At 41.1% G+C, this 23,207-nt stretch overlaps 1 protein-coding gene across 4 annotated transcripts in view; it reads left to right on the plus strand.

Moving 5' to 3' along the window:
- HTT (huntingtin) overlaps positions 1-23,207 on the plus strand; it is a 158,875-nt gene that overhangs the window by 47,602 nt on the left and 88,066 nt on the right. For 2 of the 4 annotated variants that reach the window (XM_012466834.2, XM_012466835.3), the window contains 16 exons: positions 782-862; positions 2,468-2,808; positions 5,162-5,285; positions 5,544-5,662; positions 6,493-6,604; positions 6,846-6,983; positions 7,776-7,934; positions 8,028-8,125; positions 9,594-9,733; positions 11,621-11,684; positions 11,947-12,047; positions 15,868-16,014; positions 18,321-18,441; positions 19,719-19,795; positions 21,357-21,508; positions 22,644-22,846. In XM_012466834.2, coding sequence (XP_012322257.2) covers positions 782-862; positions 2,468-2,808; positions 5,162-5,285; positions 5,544-5,662; positions 6,493-6,604; positions 6,846-6,983; positions 7,776-7,934; positions 8,028-8,125; positions 9,594-9,733; positions 11,621-11,684; positions 11,947-12,047; positions 15,868-16,014; positions 18,321-18,441; positions 19,719-19,795; positions 21,357-21,508; positions 22,644-22,846 — 2,177 coding nt within the window. The remainder of the gene's footprint in view (positions 1-781; positions 863-2,467; positions 2,809-5,161; positions 5,286-5,543; positions 5,663-6,492; positions 6,605-6,845; positions 6,984-7,775; positions 7,935-8,027; positions 8,126-9,593; positions 9,734-11,620; positions 11,685-11,946; positions 12,048-15,867; positions 16,015-18,320; positions 18,442-19,718; positions 19,796-21,356; positions 21,509-22,643; positions 22,847-23,207) is intronic. The other 2 variants (XM_064365444.1, XM_064365445.1) reach the window with 2 other exon arrangements.

Below are 23,207 nucleotides of genomic sequence, written 5' to 3' on the forward strand. Positions count from 1 at the left end.
TAATGTGTTTCACCTTTAATGTCACATCATTGTAAGCTTATGGAAGTTACCATACTTCTGACTTATTCTTTGAAGAGCAGAAATTAGAAATTTCCAATAATTATTTTGATAGTGTCATTTAATAACATTCATATATAATATAGCCACAAAGATTTAATGAGTTCAGTTAAATCATATTAAGACTATTGGTTTCGTTTTTTCTAATTAATGTAATTCTGAAGATGAACAATAAAATGTATTTTAGAACTTTACAAATGAAATATTATTTCATCCTTCCAGACCATATAATGCTCGAGTTCTGATTGTTAATCATAAAGTCCAGAAAATTAAAAGATAATAAAATGAAAGCGACCTTTAGGTATAGGAGTTTTATCTATAAATTCTGGTATGCCATTGGAGCTATGACATGAATATTTCAAAGGCCAATAGGATTGGATCTTTACAGTTGTAGCTTATACCATTTTAAGTTTAAGTAGCAGTATAAATTATTTAATAGAAAGCAGTAAATATTAATTATTAAAACGTTTTATGGTATAGTTTGAGAATCGTTGCTTTTAACTTTTTTCCATACAGGTTTATTGACTTTAATAGCATTCTAAACAAAACATCTCTACATGCTTTGTGTTTAACACTGTAGAGGTGTAAAAATACTTATATGATGATAAACTATATTAGAGTAAATTAGATATGCTTATGAGTTTCATTTTCGAGTGCATTTACTTAATTTTGAAGTCCTTATTTTTAGCAAACTTAAAAGAAATGTTGCTAACTTATTTACCAGGCAAAGTGCTCTTAGGAGAAGAAGAAGCCTTGGAAGATGACTCTGAATCGAGGTCGGACGTCAGCAGCTCTGCCTTTGCAGGTAGTTCTCACTAGTTAGCTGCTGGTGTGGACCGTCACTGTCTGCTGTCCACCCCTTGCCCTTCCTGCCCCTCCCCCTGCACCTGGTAGACAGCACGGCTGGGGGCAGCAGTGGAGCCAGGTTGCTCAAATGGGGACTATTTGGGCTTCTTTTATAATACTTACTCTGAAGCTTGTGTGTCTGTGGTGTTTGCATCAGATGTTTACTATTTTTCTTGGTTCAGGCTGTTTTAAAATTAGGTTTATCCTCCTTGAGCATCCGGCTTTGTGAGTAAGGGATGGCAGGTAGAAACGTCTCATGAGTTGGATGGGTTATGCTGGGGGTTGGAAAATGGGATAAAAGATTGCCTATGGATAGTTTAACTTGAAAGAATCTGCCTTTGTTTACAGATAATTATTTTTATTTATTTATTTATTTTTTTGAGATGGAGTGTCACTCTGTCACCCAGTGCAGACACCCAGTGTCACTGGAGTGCGGTGGCGTGCTCCCGGCTCACTGCAGCCTCTGCCTCCCAGGTTCAAGCGATTCTCCTGCCTCAGCCTCTTGGGTAGCTGGGACTACAGGTGCCTGCCACCGTGCCTGGCTAATTTTTTTTTGTAGAGACAGGGTTTCACCATGTTGACCAGGCTGATGAACTCCTGACCTCAAGTGATCCACCTGCCTCGGCCTCCCACAGTGCTGGGATTACAGGTGTGAGCCACTGCACCTGGCCACTTACAGATAGTTATCTAACGTGATTCTGTGTGTACTTTATGCAAGATGAGGATTAACTTAAGGTACTAATAACTGGATTATATGAGGGTGGTTTTGGATATATAATCCTATCTAAAAGAATATTTTAGCTATAACTGAAAGTAAGGCTTAAATATTTAGGGAGGAAAATCTGAATAATTCTAGTGGTAATTATTTACTTTACAAAATAAAAATAGATTTTTTTTTTCTGATTATACAAATTAAACAGCAATAAAACATCACAACGATCTGGACTACTATAATGCTCACACGCTCACCAACCCAACTGCCCCCAGGAGAGACCACTGCCAACAGGTTCATGTTGGCCTTTTTGCCATGATTTTTATATAGTCTTCTTTGTTTTAAGTGGGAATTTAAAAAGTGAACTAGGAAAATGTGTTACAGGTTTATCTTGCAGGAGAACAGGACTGCGGTAGAGATCTTGAACATGGCTTGGAAGAAGGCAGGCCTACCCCAGAGAGATGATGAGTTTACAATTATTTCTGACCACTGCTTGCTTAGAGTACATGCCTGTCTGTGCCCCTGACTAGGCTGCCCCTAATTCAAACTTCTTTATATGTTGCTCCAGCGAAGGCTTGGAGTAGTTGGTTAGTTACTTGAAGTTGAGTTTTTGCAGTGAAACACCGTTGGAGAATATTATCTTCTGATAAGCCTTGTTTTATTGAGATGGGTACTGTAGCGAGAGGCAGTGTGAGTGGTGCTTGATGCACTGCTGTCCTGTGTTACACTGTCTTCAGGATGCGGTGCAGCTACAGCATTTGATGACTGGCACTTTTTGTTATTTTGCAAGCCTTTGATTCCCTATGGAATGTTTTCTCACCATTTGACAAATGCGTGTTTCTCTGTCTTCAGCCTCAGTGAAGGATGAGATCAGTGGAGAGCTGACTGCTTCTTCAGGGGTTTCCACTCCAGGGTCAGCAGGTCATGACATCATCACAGAGCAGCCACGGTCACAACACACGCTGCAGGCAGACTCAGTGGATCTGGCTGGCTGTGACTTGACAAGCTCCGCCACTGATGGGGATGAGGAGGATATCTTGAGCCACAGTTCCAGCCAGGTCAGCGCCGTCCCATCTGACCCTGCCATGGACCTGAATGACGGGACCCAGGCCTCCTCGCCCATCAGCGACAGCTCCCAGACTACCACAGAAGGGCCTGATTCAGCTGTCACCCCTTCAGACAGTTCTGAAATTGTAAGTGGGCACAGGGGCCTGCCATCATTTTTTTTTTCTTTCTTTTTGAGACAGTCTCACTCTGTAGTGCAGTGGAGGCTGGGCATGATGGCTCATGCCTATAATGCCAGCACTTTGTGAGATGGAGGCAGGCGGATCACTTGAGGTCAGGAGTTTGAGACCAGCCTGGCCAACATGGTGAAACCCTGTCTCTACTGAAAATACAAAAATTAGCTGGGCATGGTGGCATGTGCCTATAATCCCAGCTATTAGGGAGGCCGAGGCAGGAGGATCGCTTGAGCCCAGGAGGTGGAGGTTGCAGTAAGCCGAGATTGTGCCACTGTACTCCAGCCTGGGCAACAGAGCAAGACTCTGTCTCAAAAATAAAAATAAATAAATAAATAAATAAATAAATAAATAATGAAGTGCAGTGGCACGATCTCAGCTCACTGCAATCTTCACCTCCCAGGCTCAAGCAATTCTCCTGCCTCAGCCTTCTGAGTGGCTGGGATTACAGGTGTGCACCATCACACCTAGCTAATTTTTGTATTTTTAGTAGAGATAGAGTTTCACCATGTTGGCCAGGCTGGTCTCGAGCTCCTGACCTCAAGTGATCCACCCACCTTGGCCTCACGAAGTGCTGGGATTACAGTTGTGAGCCACCATGCCTGGCCCTGCCATCTGCCATCTTTTGAGATCTTCCCTGGAGACCCAGACCTGAACCCTCCTACTTGTTCTCTTCTTGTCTAATACCCCTAATGACAGTGCAGCTTAGACCATTAATGGAGAGCTTGACCTCATCTGGTGCCTTGACTGAAGGAAACAGCTTAGTGTCTTTTGTGTTGAACACTGGGTAAAAAATTGGATTAGTTGGTTATATGAACTCTGCTAAAATTGAGTGCATTTTACATTCTTTAAGGCCTTCTTGGGCCCTGGTTAAATAATTATTTTTAAAAATCCTTAAGGAGCCTATTATGAACAGATCTGTGGTCTTAATGAAATGCGATTAATAGTGTGCATTATTTTAAGCACTTTTGACTTTTCAAAAAACTTTTACAACATGTCCCATTTTATAGCAGCATAGGTTTAAATACCTCTGATCTCTGAGTTAGTGGACAAGAAACCCTCATGGATAGTCTAATAAAGTTTGGTACAAGTCTATATTGAGTTTTATACTTCATTTTTTTCCCAGTTTTAAAAATTGTGGTTAAATAGGAATAACATAAAATTTATCTTCTTAACCATTGTTTACGTATACAGTTCAGTGGTATTCGATGCATTTAAATAATGTCCTGAAATCATCACTACCATCCATCTCTGTAACCTTTTGATCATGTAACACTGAAACTCGGTTCCCGTTGAACTCTGTATTCTTCTGTCCCCGCCACATCCCTGGCAACCACTATTCTTTCTGTCTTCTGAATTTGACTCCTTTAGGTTCTCATATACTTTAGGAGTCACACAGTTTTTGTGCTTTTGTTACTGACTTGTTTCACTTAGCGTAGTGTCCCAAAGCTCATCCGTGTTGTAGCCTGTGTCAGAACTTCCTGATGTTTCAGGCCAAATACTATTCTGTTGTACGGATAGACCACATTTTGCTTTTCCATTCCTCTGTCCGTGGGCACTTGTGTTGCTTTCACGTTTTAGCTGTTGTGAATCATGCTGTTACGAACGTGGGTATACAGATATCTGTTGGAGACTCTGCTTTCCATTTTTGTGGCTAAATACCCAGAAATGGAGTTGCTTTTACATCCCAATTTTAATTTAAAAATTTGTATCGAGTGTTTTACCTAATAGTATGGTAGTTAACAAACTTAATAAAACAATATTTTGGTAATTTGCTGGTAGTTTTAGAGTCTGTTGCTCAGTTTTTTAAGGTAAATTACACAGGACATTTCAAGTGGATGTGAAACATCCTGTGATGTAGACTCATGCCCCAAACTGATGGCTAAACATATGAAATACCATGCCTGAAATTTAGTAGATTTAGTCTCTGCAATTTAGGAGATAACCTGTTACATTGTTAGGTTTTTGTCTAAAAGCTTTGTCCTCATATTTCCAGCTTGCTGTATAATTTGTTTGTGAAGACAAATGTTTTTGTATGGGTTTTTTCTTTTTTATATTAAAAAGAAATTTCCACATTGGAATTTCTTTGGAATTTTTAGAGCTGTCAAAGTTTTTCATAATGTTTTGGTAATGAGTGACCATAAGCAGTTTCCACACTTGCATTTCTGTCCATTTGAATAGATGACAGATGAGCGCACTTGTGTTCTGTGTGTAAAATGTGCTCTTTCATCTTGCCTTTCCATGTTGGAGGGCTTGTCTCTTGGTGATCACACTTCAGAATTCTCATAGCCCCCTTTGAACTGTTTAGGTGTTAGACGGTACTGACAACCAGTATTTGGGCCTGCAGATTGGACAGCCCCAGGATGAAGATGAGGAAGCCACAGGTGTTCTTCCTGATGAAGCCTCGGAGGCCTTCAGGAACTCTTCCATGGGTATGTGGACTACAGGTGATGTGCTACAAAGTGGTCTCGTATTCAGCCCTGGACATCTTAATTATATCTTTGCTTCCAAGAAGAAATCCTTTGATATTGTTTTCTGAGTTCTGAATAGCCAATGAAAATGACCAATTGAGGAATAATCCTACTCTTTCTAGATCTAAATCCTGTACTTTCGAGTTATCTTAGCATAAATGTATAATTGCATTGTATGTGGAAATTTGTCACTTAATCTTGATTTCTCTGTTTTTAAAGCCCTTCAACAAGCACATTTATTGAAAAACATGAGTCACAGCAGGCAGCCTTCTGACAGCAGTGTTGATAAATTTGTGTCAAGAGATGAAGCTACTGAATTGGGTGATCAAGAAAACAAGGTGAGGGATGTAGGCTTGAGACACTCTGGTGTTTCTGAGCTTGCATGAGGATTTAAAGTCACCCTGGCTACTGTCTACTTTATTGCTTTCCCATCCCTGGGATTTAAAATTTCCCCTTTGAATACCAGCTCTTCCCAGGCCTGTTATTTTCCGCTTCTCCAGGTACTACCCACAGCCTTCAGAGTTGCCTGAGTTCTGCCTCCTTTGAGAGTGTACCCCAGAGAAATCGGATCTGTACTGAATGTTTCCTTGTCTGATTTCTTGGACCATTCATTTGATCGTTGTGTATGGCCTTGCAACGTTTCTTGTTTTGGTTCTATTGAACTGTTTTAAAAGTCTCTCTTTATATTATCTTTTTAAATGTAAATGTAATGGTCTTCACTTTTAATTCCTCAAGGGCAAGAACTAGGGTTTCACAGTTAGTCCCATCTACCAGGCCCACTTCATCTTACCTTTGGGCTTTCCCAGTCTGTTTCCTTTCCCTGAGTAGTTTCTGCTTGTTCCGTAGAGGACCACTCATGCTTTGCTTTCAGAGAGGCTTTCCTGAATGCCTGCTCTTGGCTGCCTTCTTACCATGCCCGCCCTCCCTGCATGCTGTATTCATCCCCTGCCACAGCCCTGTGACCCCGTGTTCTGCTGCCTCTGGCTTGTCTGTTTCTGCTTGGCCATGGTCTCTGTGAGGTCAGGTGTGCATATGGGCACGGACCAGGGCATTTGTTTATCCCCAGCACCCAGCGTAAGTGCTGCTCGAGAACTATTTGTTGAATGAATTAATGCATGAATGTATTGGTTGAGCATGAGACAAACAAGTGTCACTGTCTCCTTTCTAGCCTTGCCGCATCAAAGGTGACATCGGTCAGTCCACCGATGATGATTCTGCACCTCTTGTCCATTGTGTCCGCCTTTTATCTGCTTCATTTTTGCTAACAGGGGGAAAAAATGGTGAGTAAAACAGGGCAAGTGCCGAGTTGGAGGAAATAACCAGGTTTCAGAGGTCAACTTTGTGGCCTGCTTTTGCCTTGTGTGCCCCAGGGGCAGTAGAAACTGGGGGTGAGTTTGGTTTTCACTAACTGAAGGGAAAGGAAGAAATGATGGGAGCAGGTGGGTTATTGGGTCTAGCTTTGCTCATTTGAAAACTATCTGTTGTTTGAGGCTGAAGGTGGCTTGGGTGATTTCTTGGCAGTGCTGGTTCCGGACAGGGATGTGAGGGTCAGTGTGAAGGCCCTGGCCCTCAGCTGTGTGGGAGCGGCTGTGGCCCTCCACCCGGAGTCTTTCTTCAGCAAACTCTATAAAGTTCCTCTTGACACCACGGAATATCCTGGTATGTTAAAAGTTTACATCTTTTTCTCAGATTTAATCATCATTGTAAAAACCATTTCAGTATTGACTATTTTAGTTTTAGAGCAGTAAGTGTTTTGAGTTTGTTTGGGATATTTGACCTGCGTTGTAGCTCTTCCGAAAACTTACGAATAGTAAGTTCTTCGTTTCATTGGTTCCCTTTAGATGAAACCCATAGAGAAAAAAATAGAAACCTGGGCATATAAGAGCCAATTTATATACACGTCGGGTTTAAACCTTAAGCACAAATTGTGCATGGTCACAGTTGCGCTGGGTCATACTGAGCCAGGCCAAGCTTTCACACTTGGGGGAGTGGCAACCAAGATGAGCTGAGGTAGCAGTGGACCCGTGTCTCTGCCGCACGCATGCTCATTATGGGGCAGACAGCATCCTCCTGCCTTCTCTTTCTCTCTTTTTCTTTGGATGAGAGGGTACACTTGTGCTTTTGAATTTATATTAGGTAAGTGTGTAATAGTTAAGATTTTTACTAATCTTTTTAAAGTGAAATCTGGAATTTTGATTATTGTCTGACAACCTAGAATTATAATCCAAAGAGTCTGTTGTATTGAGGACATATTGGCAATATGATGAATCTGTAATCCTTAAATCCTGAAACTTTTTTTTCATCACTTATGGTTATTATAGTGAAGTCATTTCTGAATTTGGATCTTCTCTTCACACCTCTTTTTCTCTTTCCTGAGAATCAAGCTTTTGTTTTGAGTTAGAAAGTTGATGGTAGGGAATTGTTCCCTGGTGGGGCAATCTGTCTCCACAGAGGAACAGTATGTCTCGGATATCTTGAACTACATTGATCACGGAGACCCACAGGTTCGAGGAGCCACTGCCATTCTCTGCGGGACCCTCGTCTGCTCCATCCTCAGCAGATCCCGCTTCCATGTGGGAGATTGGATGGGCGCCCTTAGAACCCTGACAGGTAATGGCCAGTTTTTCAGCTGTGTTTTTTCTAAATATCATTACCAAGTATTACGTTTACATGATGATGTTTGTTCCATGTTCTTCTGCTTAGGAAATACATTTTCTTTGGCGGATTGCATTCCTTTGCTACGGAAAACATTGAAGGATGAGTCTTCTGTTACTTGCAAATTGGCTTGTACAGCTGTGAGGGTGAGCATAATCTTCTGTGGAAACCATTTATTCAGTTAGTGGACATTTTATCATCACTACAAGTAAAATTGGAGCTTAATAGTAAATATTTCCATATACTCTAAAGCTGTACACAGTAATACCCACCATGTATCCATCTCTCAGCTTTAGAAAGAAAACATTGCCAATAAAGTTAATGCTCAATGAACTTGTTTAAGTTTTAATTCTCAGAATATTTGTTTGAAATAGACCTTTTCCTAAAGGGTATATTTACAAATAACCTGTCATTAAGTCTAAAGTCTTTTGAATATGCTGGGCATGGTGACTTACACTTGTAATCTGAGCACTTTGGGAGGCCAAGGTGGAAGGATTGCTTGAGCCCAGGAGTTCAAGACTATGGGCAATGTAGTTGGACCCTGTCTCTACAGAAAATTTAAAAAAAACCCAAAAAACACAATTAGCCGGGTGTGGTGGTACATACCTACTCTCAGCTACTTGGGAAGCTTGAACCTGGATTGCTTGAGCCCTGGAGATCAAGGCTGCAGTGAGGCATGATTGCACCACTGGCCTCTAGCCTGGGCAATAGAGTGAGACTGTCTCAAAAATAATAATAGTAATAATAATCTGTTGAATTTAAAAAAAACATTATTAGGCCTGTAGAATGGTAAGAGTTAAAGTGAGCCTTAGGGATTATTTAATCAACCTCTGTTTTTATATGAAGTGACACAGCCTCAATTCTTTAAGTGATAGCATGTTGAACCTTTCCATACCAGCTGGCTCATAAGTCACAGCTGGCCAGTCAACAAGAATAAAAATTAACCAGTAAAAATCAAAACAAAAAACCTACAGTTGTCAAATTTGTGGGATACCTCCCCTTTTTAAAGTGTCACACCTGACAGTAATTTTTCTCTAGTTTCCAGTTTTTGTTTCCGTCAGTTGTATCTTTCTTGAGTGGAAGGAAATGTGCTAACAGCTCAGTCTTGTGACTAGCAGGGAGTTTGTGTGTCAGCCATGTGTGTGATGGTGCCTCTGGGTGCTTGGGGCTGCAGGGGAGGGGCCTGTTCTGTTCTCCTGTGCCTTGGAGTACATAGTGACATATAGTGTGGTGGTCCTTGGTGTAGGTCCCTTGTTCCTACCTTGGGTCTGAGATTTATTTAGAAGTAGAGTTAGGGCTGTGTGGCAGGCCCCTCTGTAACACCGATCAAGGTTTGTGAAGTTGCCCTTTGCGAGTTGAAGCCATGACATAGCAGAAATGGAAGTAAGAAAGAAACAGTTATGTGAAAGGGACACATTTACTTTTAAGCTTGTATTTACTGAGATTAGTTGTATGCCATAAATGTTCTTGAGAGATGTGGGAAAAGTACAGCATCCTGGTTGCAGTTAAACCCGGAACGTTGTGTGTCTAAGAGTGGCAGTTCTCAGACCGTCAGGATGTGGCTACTGAGTGGGGCTAACCTGCTGCCCTCTTGCCTCGGACCTTGTGTTCCAGCATTGTGTCATGAGTCTCTGCAGCAGCAGCTACAGTGAGTTAGGACTGCAGCTGATCATCGATGTGCTGACGCTGAGGAACAGTTCCTATTGGCTGGTAAGAACAGAGCTTCTGGAAACCCTTGCTGAGATCGACTTCAGGTAAGTGAGTCATGGCCATTAGATTGCATGAACTAAGCTCAATTGAAAGTCCTGGGGTCACTTGATGTGAGGAATGATGTTACCAAGTACCCCGTCCATCAGAAATCTAGTGGTTTAGGTAGAGGGCAATGATTTTCTCCTCCCAATGGCTTTTTGCTGAACTTTGCCCTGTGCTTGGAGTTTTATTTTTATTAATTTATTTATTTCGAGACATGATCTTGCCCTGTTGCCCAGGCTGCAGTACAAGAACACGGTCATAGCTCCCTGCAGCTTTGAACTCCTGGACTCAAATGATCTTCCTGCCTCACCCTCCTGATTAGCTAGGACAATAGGTGTGTGTCTCCACACTGGCTAATATTTATTTTTTGTAGAGATGGGGTCTTGCTACGTTGCCCAGGCTGGTCTCAAACTCCTGGGCTCAATTGATCCTCCAGTCTTGGCCTCCCAAAGTGCCGGGATTATAGGCATGAACCACTGTGCCTGGCCTAAAATTTTAAAATATAAGTAGAAGAAGAAAAGTAAATAAAATATAAGTAGAAGAGTAGATTTATTTTTTCGATACTCCTAGTCATTTAAGTGTTCTGGATATTGGGAATAAAAGAGCTTAGAATTTTTCATCTTTGTCTTAAACTTTTAAAAACTGTAGCTTATATTCTGCTTGTTGTAAAAGAATATAGTCATCATACTAAACCTAGGTAAGACAGCTGGTTTGTATTTTGTTACAATTAAAAAATAACTTGAGGCTGGGTGGGAGGCCGAGGTGGGTGGATCACGAGGTCAGAAGTTCAAGACCAGCCTGGCAAACTTGGTGAAACTCCGTCTTTACTAAAAATACAAAAATTAGCCCGACGTTCTTGGCGCCCACCCGTAATCCCAGTTACTCAGGAGGCTGAGGCAGGAGAATTGCTTGAACCTGGGAGGTGGAGGTTGCAGTTAGCTGAAATCACGCCATTGCACTCCAGCCTGGGTGATAGAGAGAGACTCTGTTTAAAAAAAAAAAAAAAAAAAAACAAGCAAACAACAACAAAAACTTGAGCTGTGTTGGAACTTTCATTTTCTTTTTTTTTTTTTTTTTTGAGATGGAGTTTCGCTCTCGTTACCCAGGCTGGAGTGCAATGGCGCGATCTCTGCTCACTGCAACCTCCGCCTCCTGGGTTCAGGCAATTCTCCTGCCTCAGCCTCCTGAGTAGCTGGGATTACAGGCACGCGCCACCATGCCCAGCTAATTTTTTGTATTAGTAGAGACGGGGTTTCACCATGTTGACTAGGATGGTCTCGATCTCTTGACCTCGTGATCCACCTGCCTCGGCCTCCCAAAGTGCTGGGATTACAGGCGTGAGCCACCGCGCCCGGCCTTCATTTTCTAGGAGTAAAGTTTTTGCTGGAGACGTTTTCTTTCAGTACTTTCTTTTAGAAGGGAAATTTCCCTTTATAATTCAGGTTTGTTTTTTTTTCCCCAAGCCAGCTTTTATAGAGCCCTCGTGGGTTATTTCATTTAATCCGTAGAATGTCTGTAAATCTGGGATTGTTCTCACCTCCACCTATAGATAGGGATGCTGAGCATGGGCAAGTGAGCAGGTTATGGAGGGACCAGCTTGCACCTTCTGTGGTTTGAGCTAATTCTGGAGGGCACTTACAGAGTCTTTTGAAATAGTATTTATTTTGAAGAAAAAGAAAAGCAATTTGCTGAGTACTGTCGTATTGAGTCGAATTGTGAGAGGAATGGCACGTCTGTTTATTTAAAGCCATCGGCCTTTTCTGTTGTTTTGAGTAGTAAGTGCTGCCCAAGGGCCATCCAGGGCACCTGGATGAGCCTGCTCTGGAGCAAGCTGGCAGTGTTTACTGGGAAACTAAATGATTTCATTGTTAAATGTGCTTTTTTGTTAGGCTGGTGAGCTTTTTGGAGGCAAAAGCAGAAAACTTACACAGAGGGGCCCATCATTATACAGGGGTAAGCGGCTTATTTTTGTGAGATGCTGTTTTATCTACAAGGAGGTGAAAGTGAGGCTTTCCTTGTGGTGTGGAATTTCTCTGAATGCTTTCATCATGTTTTAGATCTGTTTATTTCAGTTTATATCATGAAAGTTGTAATTGTGTGATATGGATTTAAGTCGAGTAATCTTGAGTTCTTCCTCACGAGCTTTCCAAAATATCTTACTAAAATTTAGTCAAATACGAGATTATGTTTATTTTTATTATCCTTCTCTCTAAAGCTTTTAAAACTGCAAGAACGAGTGCTCAATAATGTTGTCATCCATTTGCTTGGAGATGAAGACCCGAGGGTGCGACATGTTGCCGCAGCATCATTAATTAGGTATTTACCAGTATTTTTTCTCTTTTACTTTTTTGGTTGAAGTACTAAAAGGTGTGAGAATGGAAAGAGAGGGAAGAATTCAAAGGATATAGGGCAGTATTCCTGAAGCTGAGCTCATTCCAGCCATTCTACTCTTAAAACTATCAAGAAGAAAAATCCATTACCATGAGTCTAAAATTATAATTAAAAAACAACAGAATACTAACTTTCCATTGTAAAAGTAATGCACTTTCATTGTAAAACTTTTGGACTATAGAGAATAGCACTAAGAAGAATAAAAAATTACCTTCAATTCTGCTACCACCTGGAGGTAATCACTGTTAATATTTTGCTATATACTCTTTATGAGTTTCTTATTCAAAATTGGGTCAAAATTACATGCAGTTTTGTAATCTGACAATTTTCACTGAAGATTTTATTAGCGTTTTCCTGTTATCTTATGAAACAGTAATTTTAGTTATGGGTCGTTGTCTTATTGTGTGGTTATGATAAAATTTTATATAATTTTTTTTGGCAGTTAACCATTTTATATAAATGTTTGTGTGTAATTTTCTTTTTCTGAGAATTCCTGGAAGTTGAGTTACAAGGCCAGGCTTTGAATTTAAAACAAATTTTCTAATAGCTTTGTGGAGGTATAATTTACATTCCTTGAAACTTACTCATTTTGAGTATATAGTAAACTCCAATTTTATCACATTTCTGTCACCCCAGAGGTATCCTTTGTGCACATTTGCAGTAACCTCTGGTTCCCGTCCCCACTCCTAGGTAGTCATTCATCTATTTTCTGTCCCTTAAGATTGATATTTTTACCAGGCGCAGTGACTCACGATTGGGCGGATCATTTCAGGTCAGTAGTTCGAGACCAGTCTGGCCAACGTGGTGAAACCCTGTCTCTACTAAAAATACAAAAATTAGCCTGGTATGGTGGCACACGCCTGTAATCCCAGCTTACTCAGGAGGCTGAGGCAGGAGAATCACTTGAACCCTGGAGACAAAGGTTGCAGTGAGCAGAGATCGTGCCATTGCCCTCCAGCCTGGGCGACAGAGAGAGAGAGACTCTGTCTCAAAACAAACCAACACAAAGATTTGTGTTTTCTGGAAATTTTATAGAACTGGGGTCATAACTATAGATGGACTTTTGCATTTGGCTTCTTTCACTTAATTTTTGAGATTTGTTCGTGTTGTAGCATATATCAGTAATTGGTTCATTTTTATTGCCAAAAGTATTCTATTAAATGAATAATACCATATTTTATCTGTCCATCAGATGGTTATTATTGAGTCCACGTTTTGGCTAATTTATGAATTATGCTACTGTGGACATTTGCCTACAAGATTTTGTGTAGACTTGTTTTCATTTCTTTTGAGTAGATAGCCTACAAGTGGATTTTTAAATAATTTTTGGTACTTACTGTGAAACTGCTCTTCAGAAACATATCATTTTTCCTTTTTAAATTTCTTTTTCTTGAAATGTATCATTTTTCTGTCTTTATATATATATGTGTATGTGTGCGTATATGTATATATTTGAAATTTCAATAGCTTTTGGGGTACAGGTGGTTTTTTGTTACATGGCTGAATTTTTGGTGACATGGGTGAATTTTGGTTACATGGTGAAGTCAGATTTTAGTACACCTGTCACCCAAGTAGTGTACTTTGTACCCAATATGTAGTTTTTTGTCCCTTACCTTCCTTGCAGCCTCCTGCCTTGTGAGTCTCCAGTGTCCATTATACCACTCTGTGTGCCCTTGCGTACCCACAGCTCAGTTCTCCCTTCTGAGAACATACAGCAGAAACATACTAGAATGTGATTGTGCCTGATTCTTCTCACCAATACAAATATTTCAAAAAAAGTTAAATATGTATCAGTTTTTAAGGCAGAAGTTGATACTTCTTTTCATTTTTTATTTTTTATTTTTTGAGATAGGATCTCACTTTGTGATGCCCAGGCTGGAGTGCAGTGGTGTGATCTTGGCTCACTGCAATCTCTGACTCCCAGTGTCAAGTGATTCCCCCATCTCAGCGTCCCAAGAAGCTGGAATTACAGGTGGCTCTTGCCTGTGGCTCTTCCAGGAATTCTACCACTGCCAGCTAATTTTTGTATTTTTTGGTAGAGATGGGCTTTCACCATGTTGGCCAGGTTGGTCTCAAACTCCTGACTTCAAGTGATCCACCCACCTTGGCCTCCCAGAGTGCTGGGATTACAGGCGTGAGCCACCACATCTGGGTGATACTTCTTTTTAAAATAACTCACCTTCTTTTGAAAATAATACATATTTAATGAACGAAATTTAAGGAAAAGATAAAAAGGAAATAATCTTTGTAATCAAACTAGTGAAAGAAAATCAAAGTTACGTTTTGGTGCATATTCTTTCTCATTTTCATCATTGTAATTTGCATTTCTTTGATTACTTGTGAGACACACTTTTCATTTACTTAATGGGTTTGTATGACTTGCCTATTCAGAGATTTTGCAGCTTTACCATTTTCTGTAAATGATAGCAGCTTCTTTTTTGTTTGTTTGTTGAGAGAGAGTTTCGCTCTGTTGCTCAGGATGGAGCACAGTGGTGCAGTCTCGGCTTACTGCAACTTTTGCTTCCTGAAGTGATTTTCCTGCCTCAGCCTCCCAAGTAGCTCGGATTACAGAAGTGTGCCACCATGCCTGGCTAATTTTTGTATCTTTAATAGAGATGGGATTTTGCCACGTTGGCAAGGCTGGTCTTGAACTCCTGGCCTCAAGCAGTGTCTCCCCCCTGCCCCCGCCTCAACCTCCCAAAGTGCTGGGATTACAGGCGTGAGCCACTATAGCAACATACATACCCAGCCAATTTCTTCTTATATTCTAGAAAAAACTATACTCCTGATCAAGTCTCCATAGAGGAAAGAGACTTTAATTAAAGGTACTGGGGTTTGCAAACCAATATGATAAAATAGCTGATTGTTTCTAAAGGTATTACCGAGTATTGATGGCAGATATGAGCCCTTCTGTTTTTGTCGGAAAATGTTGCCAGTATTCTGCATTTGAATTCAGTTTAGATTTGTTAGGAATCTCAGCTGAAGCTTTGCCATCTGGGAGTGTTTTGGACCATTTTGCAGACAAAATTGCAAAAGTGCCTAAGGGATGCAGCTGGCATTCAGACCTGCTCTGTGCTCAGTACTCTGTGGACAAGTGTTTAGCACTTGTTGATATTGATCAAAAGGTTTACAAAGAGAGCTTTCAAAGTTGGTTTTTAATTAAAGCATTTAATAGTGTGAATAGAAAGGGACTTAATTTTATGACAGAAAAAGGAAAGTACAGCACCCAGCCGGGCGTGGTGGCTCATGCCTATGATCCCAGCACTTTGGAGGGCTGAGGTGGGTGGATCATGAGGTGAGGAGTTCAAGACCAGCCTGGCCAACGTGGTGAAACTCCGTCTCTACTAAAGCCACAAAAATTAGCTGGGTGAAGTGGCAAGTGCCTGGAGTCCCAGTTACTTGGGAGACTGAAGCAGGAGAATTGCTCGAACCTGGGCGGCAGAGGTTGCAGTGAGCGGAGATCGCGCCATTGCCCTCTAGCCTGGGCGACAGAGTGACACTCTGTCCTAGAAAACAAAAAAAAGTATAGCAGCCAGTTATGTCAGAGTGGCTGTGTGAGAGAGTGACCCTGAGATTGGCGACACTGCTGTCATGTGTTTGAAGAACGCCACCTGAGAAAGGGGGTGGGAAGTGGTGTCTGCTGGCAACCAGAGGTGTTGGCTTAGCAACCTGCAGGGAGGAGGTGGTCTATCACAGGTGAGTTTCAGCTGCTTTCTTAAGCAAATCAACCTTACTTTTGTGTTAGGCTCGTCCCAAAACTGTTTTATAAATGTGACCAAGGACAAGCTGATCCAGTAGTGGCCGTGGCAAGAGATCAAAGCAGTGTTTACCTGAAACTTCTCATGCATGAGACACAGCCTCCATCTCATTTCTCCGTCAGCACAATAACCAGGTACGCTGACCCGGTGGCGTCCTGACATTGTCGGGAAAATACCCTTTCCTGATGCCTTTCTTTAGGCTTTAATTGAAAACATTTTATTTTCTAGAGAAAAGCTTTAGCTCAGGATGTTTGAATGCAGGTCAGTTCTTTGATAGAATATTATTCTTTTGAGGATTGACCACACCACCTCTGTATTTAAGCCCTGCCGCAATCACACAGCTGTGACATGGCGAATCTTTTAATGAGTTTATTACATTCCATGTGCTGACAGTTGTATTTTTGTGTGTGACACGTATTATCTGTTAAAACCTTTCACTTTAGTTGTGTTCCCTTTAAAGAGGATGGTATTCTGTCATGCCCATTGATTTTTCGGTGAGCAGGGTATTAAAGTCAGTGGTATTGAGGGTTATCCACTAGTTCAGTGATGTGCAGCGATTATCATTCTCATTTGTTGTGGACCTTTTGAATATAGTGTCAGATGACCACATCTGATTCTTATGTGGGTAGGACAGAGTGCTTTAATGAAATTATAGTCTTTAGAATTCTAGCTTGCAAAGGAGATTGCAGAAGCGGTAAGACTTGTGCTTTTTAATTTTGTCTTTTAAATGTTATTTTAAAAATTGACTTTATATGATACTCTTTTTTCTGTTGAGTAACAGTGTTTTACAAAACTTGGACTGAATGACTTCTAAGCTTAAATGGTCACTTGATGCTTTTTTCCCTGAATTTGAAACTCAGCTTATCAAATTTCCAAGTCATAATTCCTAAATAAATAACAACTTTTCTCATATAAAGACTGCTTTAAAAAAACACATGGAAGACTGGGCGTGGTGGTTCAAGCCTGTAATCCCAGCATTTTGGGAGGCCCAGGTGGGCAGTTTGCCTGAGCTCCAGAGTTTGAGACCACTCTGGGCAACATGGCGAAACCCTACCTCTACTAAAATACAAAAAATTAGCCAGGCGTGGTGGCATCCGCCTGTAATCCTAGCTACTCAGGAGGCAAAGGCATGAGAATCACTTGAGCCCTGGAGGCAGAGAGATTGCGCCAGTGTGCTTTGGCTTGGGCTACAGAGTGAGACTCTGTCTCAAAAAACCCAGAAAACACATGGAAATATTTTCTTTGACCACCTTAACGTTTTCCCTTCAGATAATTCCCTTTGTTTAACCTCAGAACTGGCATTTTCTCTCTTTGAGAAGATTCAGGATAAAAAATACTCTTTTAAGATAAGTAGAAGCGGTGAAAGAGTATTTGATTATCAGGAATTTGATAAGTTATAATAAATTATTGCTTCTGAATGTTATTTCAGAAGATGATTTTTTTTTGAGACGGAGTCTTACTCTGTTGCCAGTTTGGAGTGCAATGGCGCGATCTTGGCTTACTGCAACTTCCGCCGCCTGGGTTCAAGCGATTCTCCTGCCTCAACCTCCTGAGTAGCTGGGAGTACAGGCAGGCACCACTATGCCCAACTAATTTTTGTATTTTTAGTAGAGACAGGGTTTCATCATGTTGGCCAGGATGGTCTCTATCTCTTGACCTCATGATCTGCCCGCCTTGGCTTCCCAAAGTGCTGGGATTACAGGCGTGAACCACCCCTCCCTGCTGATGAATCTTTATTAATAGATGCCAACTCAGATATCATTAACATTGGTTACTAACTACTACTTTGAAGAGTTTCCCAGTTCCAAACTTTAGCAGGCCCTTGACAATTCAGCTGTGCTTAATTGGGTCTTGCGTGATAGACACAATTACCAATTGTAGAGCAGCAGTGAGTGCTGCTTAGCTACCTATTCTGTTAGTGTTCATGTGTTAACTTAAAATCATGATACAAAATCAGCTTGGCTTTATTCAAACAGTTGGGTTATTATAATTTGTTTTATTTTTTGCCTTTTTCCATGTGTTCTAAAGGAATTAGAGTTTGTATAGAACTATAATGGGGGATAGAAATTGACAGGTGCCATGAATGGAATACAGAAAAGTGCCATGGGAGCTCAGAAGTGGAGAAAGGAATTTCTTTTTTCATGAAAGCAGGAATAACTTCATGAAGCATTTATTTCAACTTAAAGAGATTGTAGGCAGTGCCGGGAGGGGAGTATGGCTGCAGTGCCAAGTGTTTGGGGCAGACTTGGACGAAGGGAGGGAATACATTCAGCCCTTGTTATGGAACAGTGATCAAATTTATTTCCAGTCCCTCTTTCACTTAAAAGTTGAGGCTGCTTAACTTCTTTTAATCTTCAGTCTTAAACTTTTAAATGCCATTTGATCTTTAAAAATATATATTTTAATAGTAGATTTTAAGTCTCTGTATTTTTCTTATTAGAATATATAGAGGCTATAACCTACTACCAAGTATAACAGATGTCACTATGGAAAATAACCTTTCAAGAGTTATTGCGGCGGTTTCTCATGAACTAATCATGTCAACCACGAGAGCACTCACAGTAAGTCTCTTTCTCAATTGGTGTTAATGAAATTTAGTAATTTTTGGTAGTTTGTATGGCCAGTTAGTTATATGGTCATCTTATGGCGAGGTGTTTGTATTAGAGCTCTTACTTATCTGTGGGGCTTGCTAAGAAATTGTGCTTCTGTGAAAAGATTCTTGGCTTACTCCAACAGGAATGTAAAGACCTATTTTTTCCTGATTATTAAAGTAATACACACTCAAAAAAATACAGCCAATTTAGAAAGACATAAAATTGAAAATAAAGTGGGCATGGTGGCTCACACCTGTAATCCCAGCACTTTGGGAGGCTGAGATGGGCGGATCATGAGGTCAAGAGATGGAGACCATCCTGGCCAACGTGGTGAAACCTCGTCTCTACTAAAAATACAAAAATTAGCCAGGCATGGTGGCACACGCCTGTAATCCCAGCTACTTGGGAGGCTGAGGCCGGAGAATTGCTTGAACCTGGGAGGCGGAGGTTGCAGTGAGCCAAGATTGTGCCACTGCACTCCAGCCTGGGACACAGAGCGAGACTCCATCGCCAAAAAAAAAAATGTACATATATATATTTCTCACATTGGCAGATAATCATCACCAAGATAAATTTTGGGATTGTGGATGATTTTTGTCTTTTTCTTTACATTTTTTCAGATACGCTCAAATTTTCTAAAATGAGCATGTGTAACTTTTGTTATCTGAAAGAATAATAGAGAAAATTAATGTTAATTTGCTGGTGACTAGGTTAAACCTTTTTATGTGACAAAAGAAATACTTGCATGTCCTAGAAAGCTAAATATTGTTTGGGCTGTCTGTAGTATGGTCTTCCCTTGATTTGTTCAAAATATTGTAAACTTTGCTTATTTATTTTTCTTGTGACTGACATGTGTCAGACACTGTTGTAGGCTTGGGATGTAAAAACGGGATTCCTGCCCTTATGGTCTCTGCAGGCTGGTCGAGGGGATGACATAATCAGCTGGAGCTCAGCTTCTAAGGATGTGCAGGGGCAGTTGAGGGGTGGAAGTGGGGAGAGCATTCCAGGTGTGGGCAGCACAGGAGCCTCTCTTCATCGGAATGTAATTGCCATTCCAATAACACGTATTTCAGTTGTTTAAAGTAGGAAGTTGTACTATGGTGGGACAGATATCCTGTGGTTGTCATATACAGATCTCAGATTTCTTCTCAGTGTTTGTACTTTTTATAATGGGTAAAAGGAGACTAAATGCAATAAACCTTTGTGGTGTTTGGGTGTGATTTTGTTGTTTCTTTCTTCTGTAGTTTGGATGCTGTGAAGCTTTGTGTCTTCTTTCCACTGCCTTCCCAGTTTGCATTTGGAGTTTAGGTTGGCACTGTGGGTACGTATTTTCCTCAGTATGTATTAATAGTTGTCTGTAACAATATGATATATGGTTATTAGGATCCCCTTTTTCTTTCTTTTTAAGTCTTTTATCAATTTGGCTTTTTGGAAAAATGTCTGATGGAATACTTGTTTCTGCTGTATTAGTTGTGTGAGACTAGTGACAGGAGCTGTGGGAATTGAATGCCAGATGTTCTTAGGCATATTTGGGGATTTGAGGGTTTGATCTTCAAGTTCATTTAAGAGAATTTTCATATGCCGGCAAAAGACTTTTCTTGTTAGCTTGATTCTTTCCAGAATTCTTCACTGTGTATTAGAAGGTTAGGAACCTTTTTTCACTTAAATGTGACCCAGCATATGAAATGGTGATGATTTAGGAACTACTGTACTTACATTAACAGCTTTTATTTAAAAATTACTTTCCTCCAGTAGATGGCTCTACTAACATCTGCTGAATAATTTCAGGTCTTCTCCAGCATTCAGGAATAAGCTTTCATTTTGTTTATCAGTTACTGAGAATGATTTTGGTGACTCACATCACATTGGGAAGTAAACCTGCAGATTTCTTGTGTGTCAGTGAATGAACAACTGACATTTGCTTGAAGTAGATTACATTCTCTGCTCTAGAATGATTGCTTTCCTGCTTTGCACACGTAGGACTGTGCAACCAGCGTGTGTAGTCATAGGTCCAGCACTAGACTTGACTTCTGAGCAACTTTGGCATTGGAGTAGAATGTATTAATTTAAAGAAAGGTAAAAATCCATTAAAGTAAGCATACAGTTCTAATACTTTTTAAAATTTAAAACAGACTTAAATGATAAAATTAAAAAAAAATGGGTAGATACTGTAATCTCATTTCTGCATCTGTTCACAAGGGGTTGATGTTTATGATTTCTCTTCTCCCCTGCCCATTTCGTGTTCTCTTCATCCTCAGTCGGCACCTCAGGTGGTTGGGGTTTGGCTGCTGGTAGTTTGACTTATACTGTCTTTTCTAGGGGATTGAGCCCTGAGTAGTCCTGCTTCTATGAGATTGCAGTTTGTCCTCCTCTAATTTTTATTAGGAGATATGGGATGTTAAAGGATACCATCGGGGAACCAGAGTAATATTCGTGTCAGGAAAACTAACCATGTCAGACCTGCCCCATTGTGTATCAAGTACACTATTTTTCCATGTTAGTTAAGAGCTCACCCCAGCCAATTCCCTTTTATTTTGTGCCTGTTTACCCAATGACATTACGATGCCCAAATGTCTGGGTAGCTGTCTCAGCTCCAGTTTAGCAGAACCATCGTTATATGCCCTAGTGGAAGCATTCTTCATTGGACACTTAGGCCCCAATACCTTTAATCAGATCTACTACCTGATTTCATTTCTGTCTTGATTTTTATGGAGCTTTGATTTATAGGAAAGATGTTAGTTGATTAACAATAGTGAAAGCAATTTCTGAGCTGGTATGAAATATATTGTGACATGCCTTCCTCTTGGAATGGCAAGAGAAAGAAAGACTATTGTTTGCTTGAAAATTGTCTATAATTTGACCTTGCCAATGTCTGCTTCCAGAGTGCCCCCACTGAGTGCCTCAGATGAGTGTAGGAAGAGCTGTACCATTGGGATGGCCACAATGATTCTGACCCTGCTCTCGTCAGCTTGGTTCCCATTGGATCTCTCAGCCCATCAAGATGCTTTGATTTTGGCTGGAAACTTGCTTGCAGGTACTGGTACTGAGTTGAAACAGGGACTCCAGGACTTGCGTTTTGATTTTCTTATGGGGAATCGGGGTGGTGAGCAAATGAGGGAAAACTATTAAAAGGTCATTGCCAGTAATGGCTTGTCCATTTAGTCAAATTTCAGATGTTACCTATATGCATAAATGCATGGTTGGTAGCTGTTCTATGCTGAGTATTTTAAAGTAGCCTCTTCCCAATCTAGCCCCTCAGTTAACTACAAGTAAACTCATTTTGAATTTCATTTTAGTGGGCACCATATGCCAGCACTGCTGCAGGCACTGGGGCGATAAGAAAGTATAATAAATGGACTCCGTTCTCAAGTTGCTTTTAGATTAGAGGGGGATACATGTAGACAAAAGTGCAGTGGTCACACAGAGTGGCCATGATCACTCTCCTTGGGCAGATTTATGGGCTGGTCGGAAAGGGCACAGCAGGGAGATGGTGCAGCAGCTTGGCGATGAGAATGGAGGATGTGGGCAGCAAGGAAGGTGGGGTCCATTGAAACCGATTTGGGAAGAAGCTGCCAATCTCCATGAAAGAATTGGGACCTGTGCTCTGCTTCAGGAGGCTATAGGAGAGTTTTGTGAAAGGGACTAGTAGATGAGTATTTTAATAAGATCATTCAGCCAACTGGAATGTGGGCTGGAGGAGAAGGTAGGGAGACTCAGGAGATTAATGTTGATGCTAAGGCAAGAGATGGGAAGTCTAAACCAAGATAATTGCTTTAGGATTGTAGGGAAGACACTGATTGTTAAGAGAATGAAGGAGGCAGAATCACCAGGCCTGGGTCGCCAACTGAACTTTGGTTTTCAGGACCAAGAAACCCAGGATGACTGCACATCCTGGGCAGGTGTGTGGTGGTGACAGTCGTGGATATTGGGAACACATATTTGCAGGGGAAGCATCAGTTTCAGCTTGAGTTTGGCCTGTCAGTTGAATATCAGGCACAGATGTCTGACCAACTCTCAACATAGATAGGGTCTTTTATTTTTATTTTTATTATTATTTTTTATTAAGACAGGCCTAAATAGATAGGATCTTAAATGGCTTCAATTCCCCAAGCAGTTTATCCTTCTCATGCTATCAGGGTGTGGAGGTAATGTCTATGCCCCTATCACAGCCAGTGCTCCCAAATCTCTGAGAAGTTCATGGACCTCTGAAGAAGAAGCCAACCCAGCAGCCACCAAGCAAGAGGAGGTCTGGCCAGCCCTGGGGGACCGGGCCCTGGTGCCCATGGTGGAGCAGCTCTTCTCCCACCTGCTGAAGGTGATTAACATTTGTGCTCACGTCCTGGACGACGTGGCTCCTGGACCTGCAATAAAGGTAACATCCCACTCAGGTGCTGGATTAATACAGCCCTAATGACTGTGGGCTTCCGGAATACCTTTGTTTAGTAATCTGTCCCTTCTTTATTCTCTTTTGCTTTAAATGAACAAAATTGCTCAGATTATGACACTAAATTTAACATCAAAATGTGACCATATGGTTGGGTGCAGTGGTGCAGGCCTATTATTCTAGCACTTTGGGAGGCTGAGGCAGGTGGATCACTTGAGGCCAAGAGTTCGAGACCAGCCTGGCTAACATCATGAACCCCTATCTCTGCTAAAAATACAACAAATTAAATGGGCATGGTGCTGCATGCCTGTAATTCCAGCTCCTCGGGAGGCTGAGGCAGGAGAACTAC

Source organism: Aotus nancymaae, unplaced genomic scaffold (genome assembly GCF_030222135.1).
Source record: "Aotus nancymaae isolate 86718 unplaced genomic scaffold, 86718_ANA_hifiasm-v0.15.2.pri h1tg000006l, whole genome shotgun sequence".
Lineage (NCBI taxonomy): Eukaryota > Metazoa > Chordata > Mammalia > Primates > Aotidae > Aotus > Aotus nancymaae.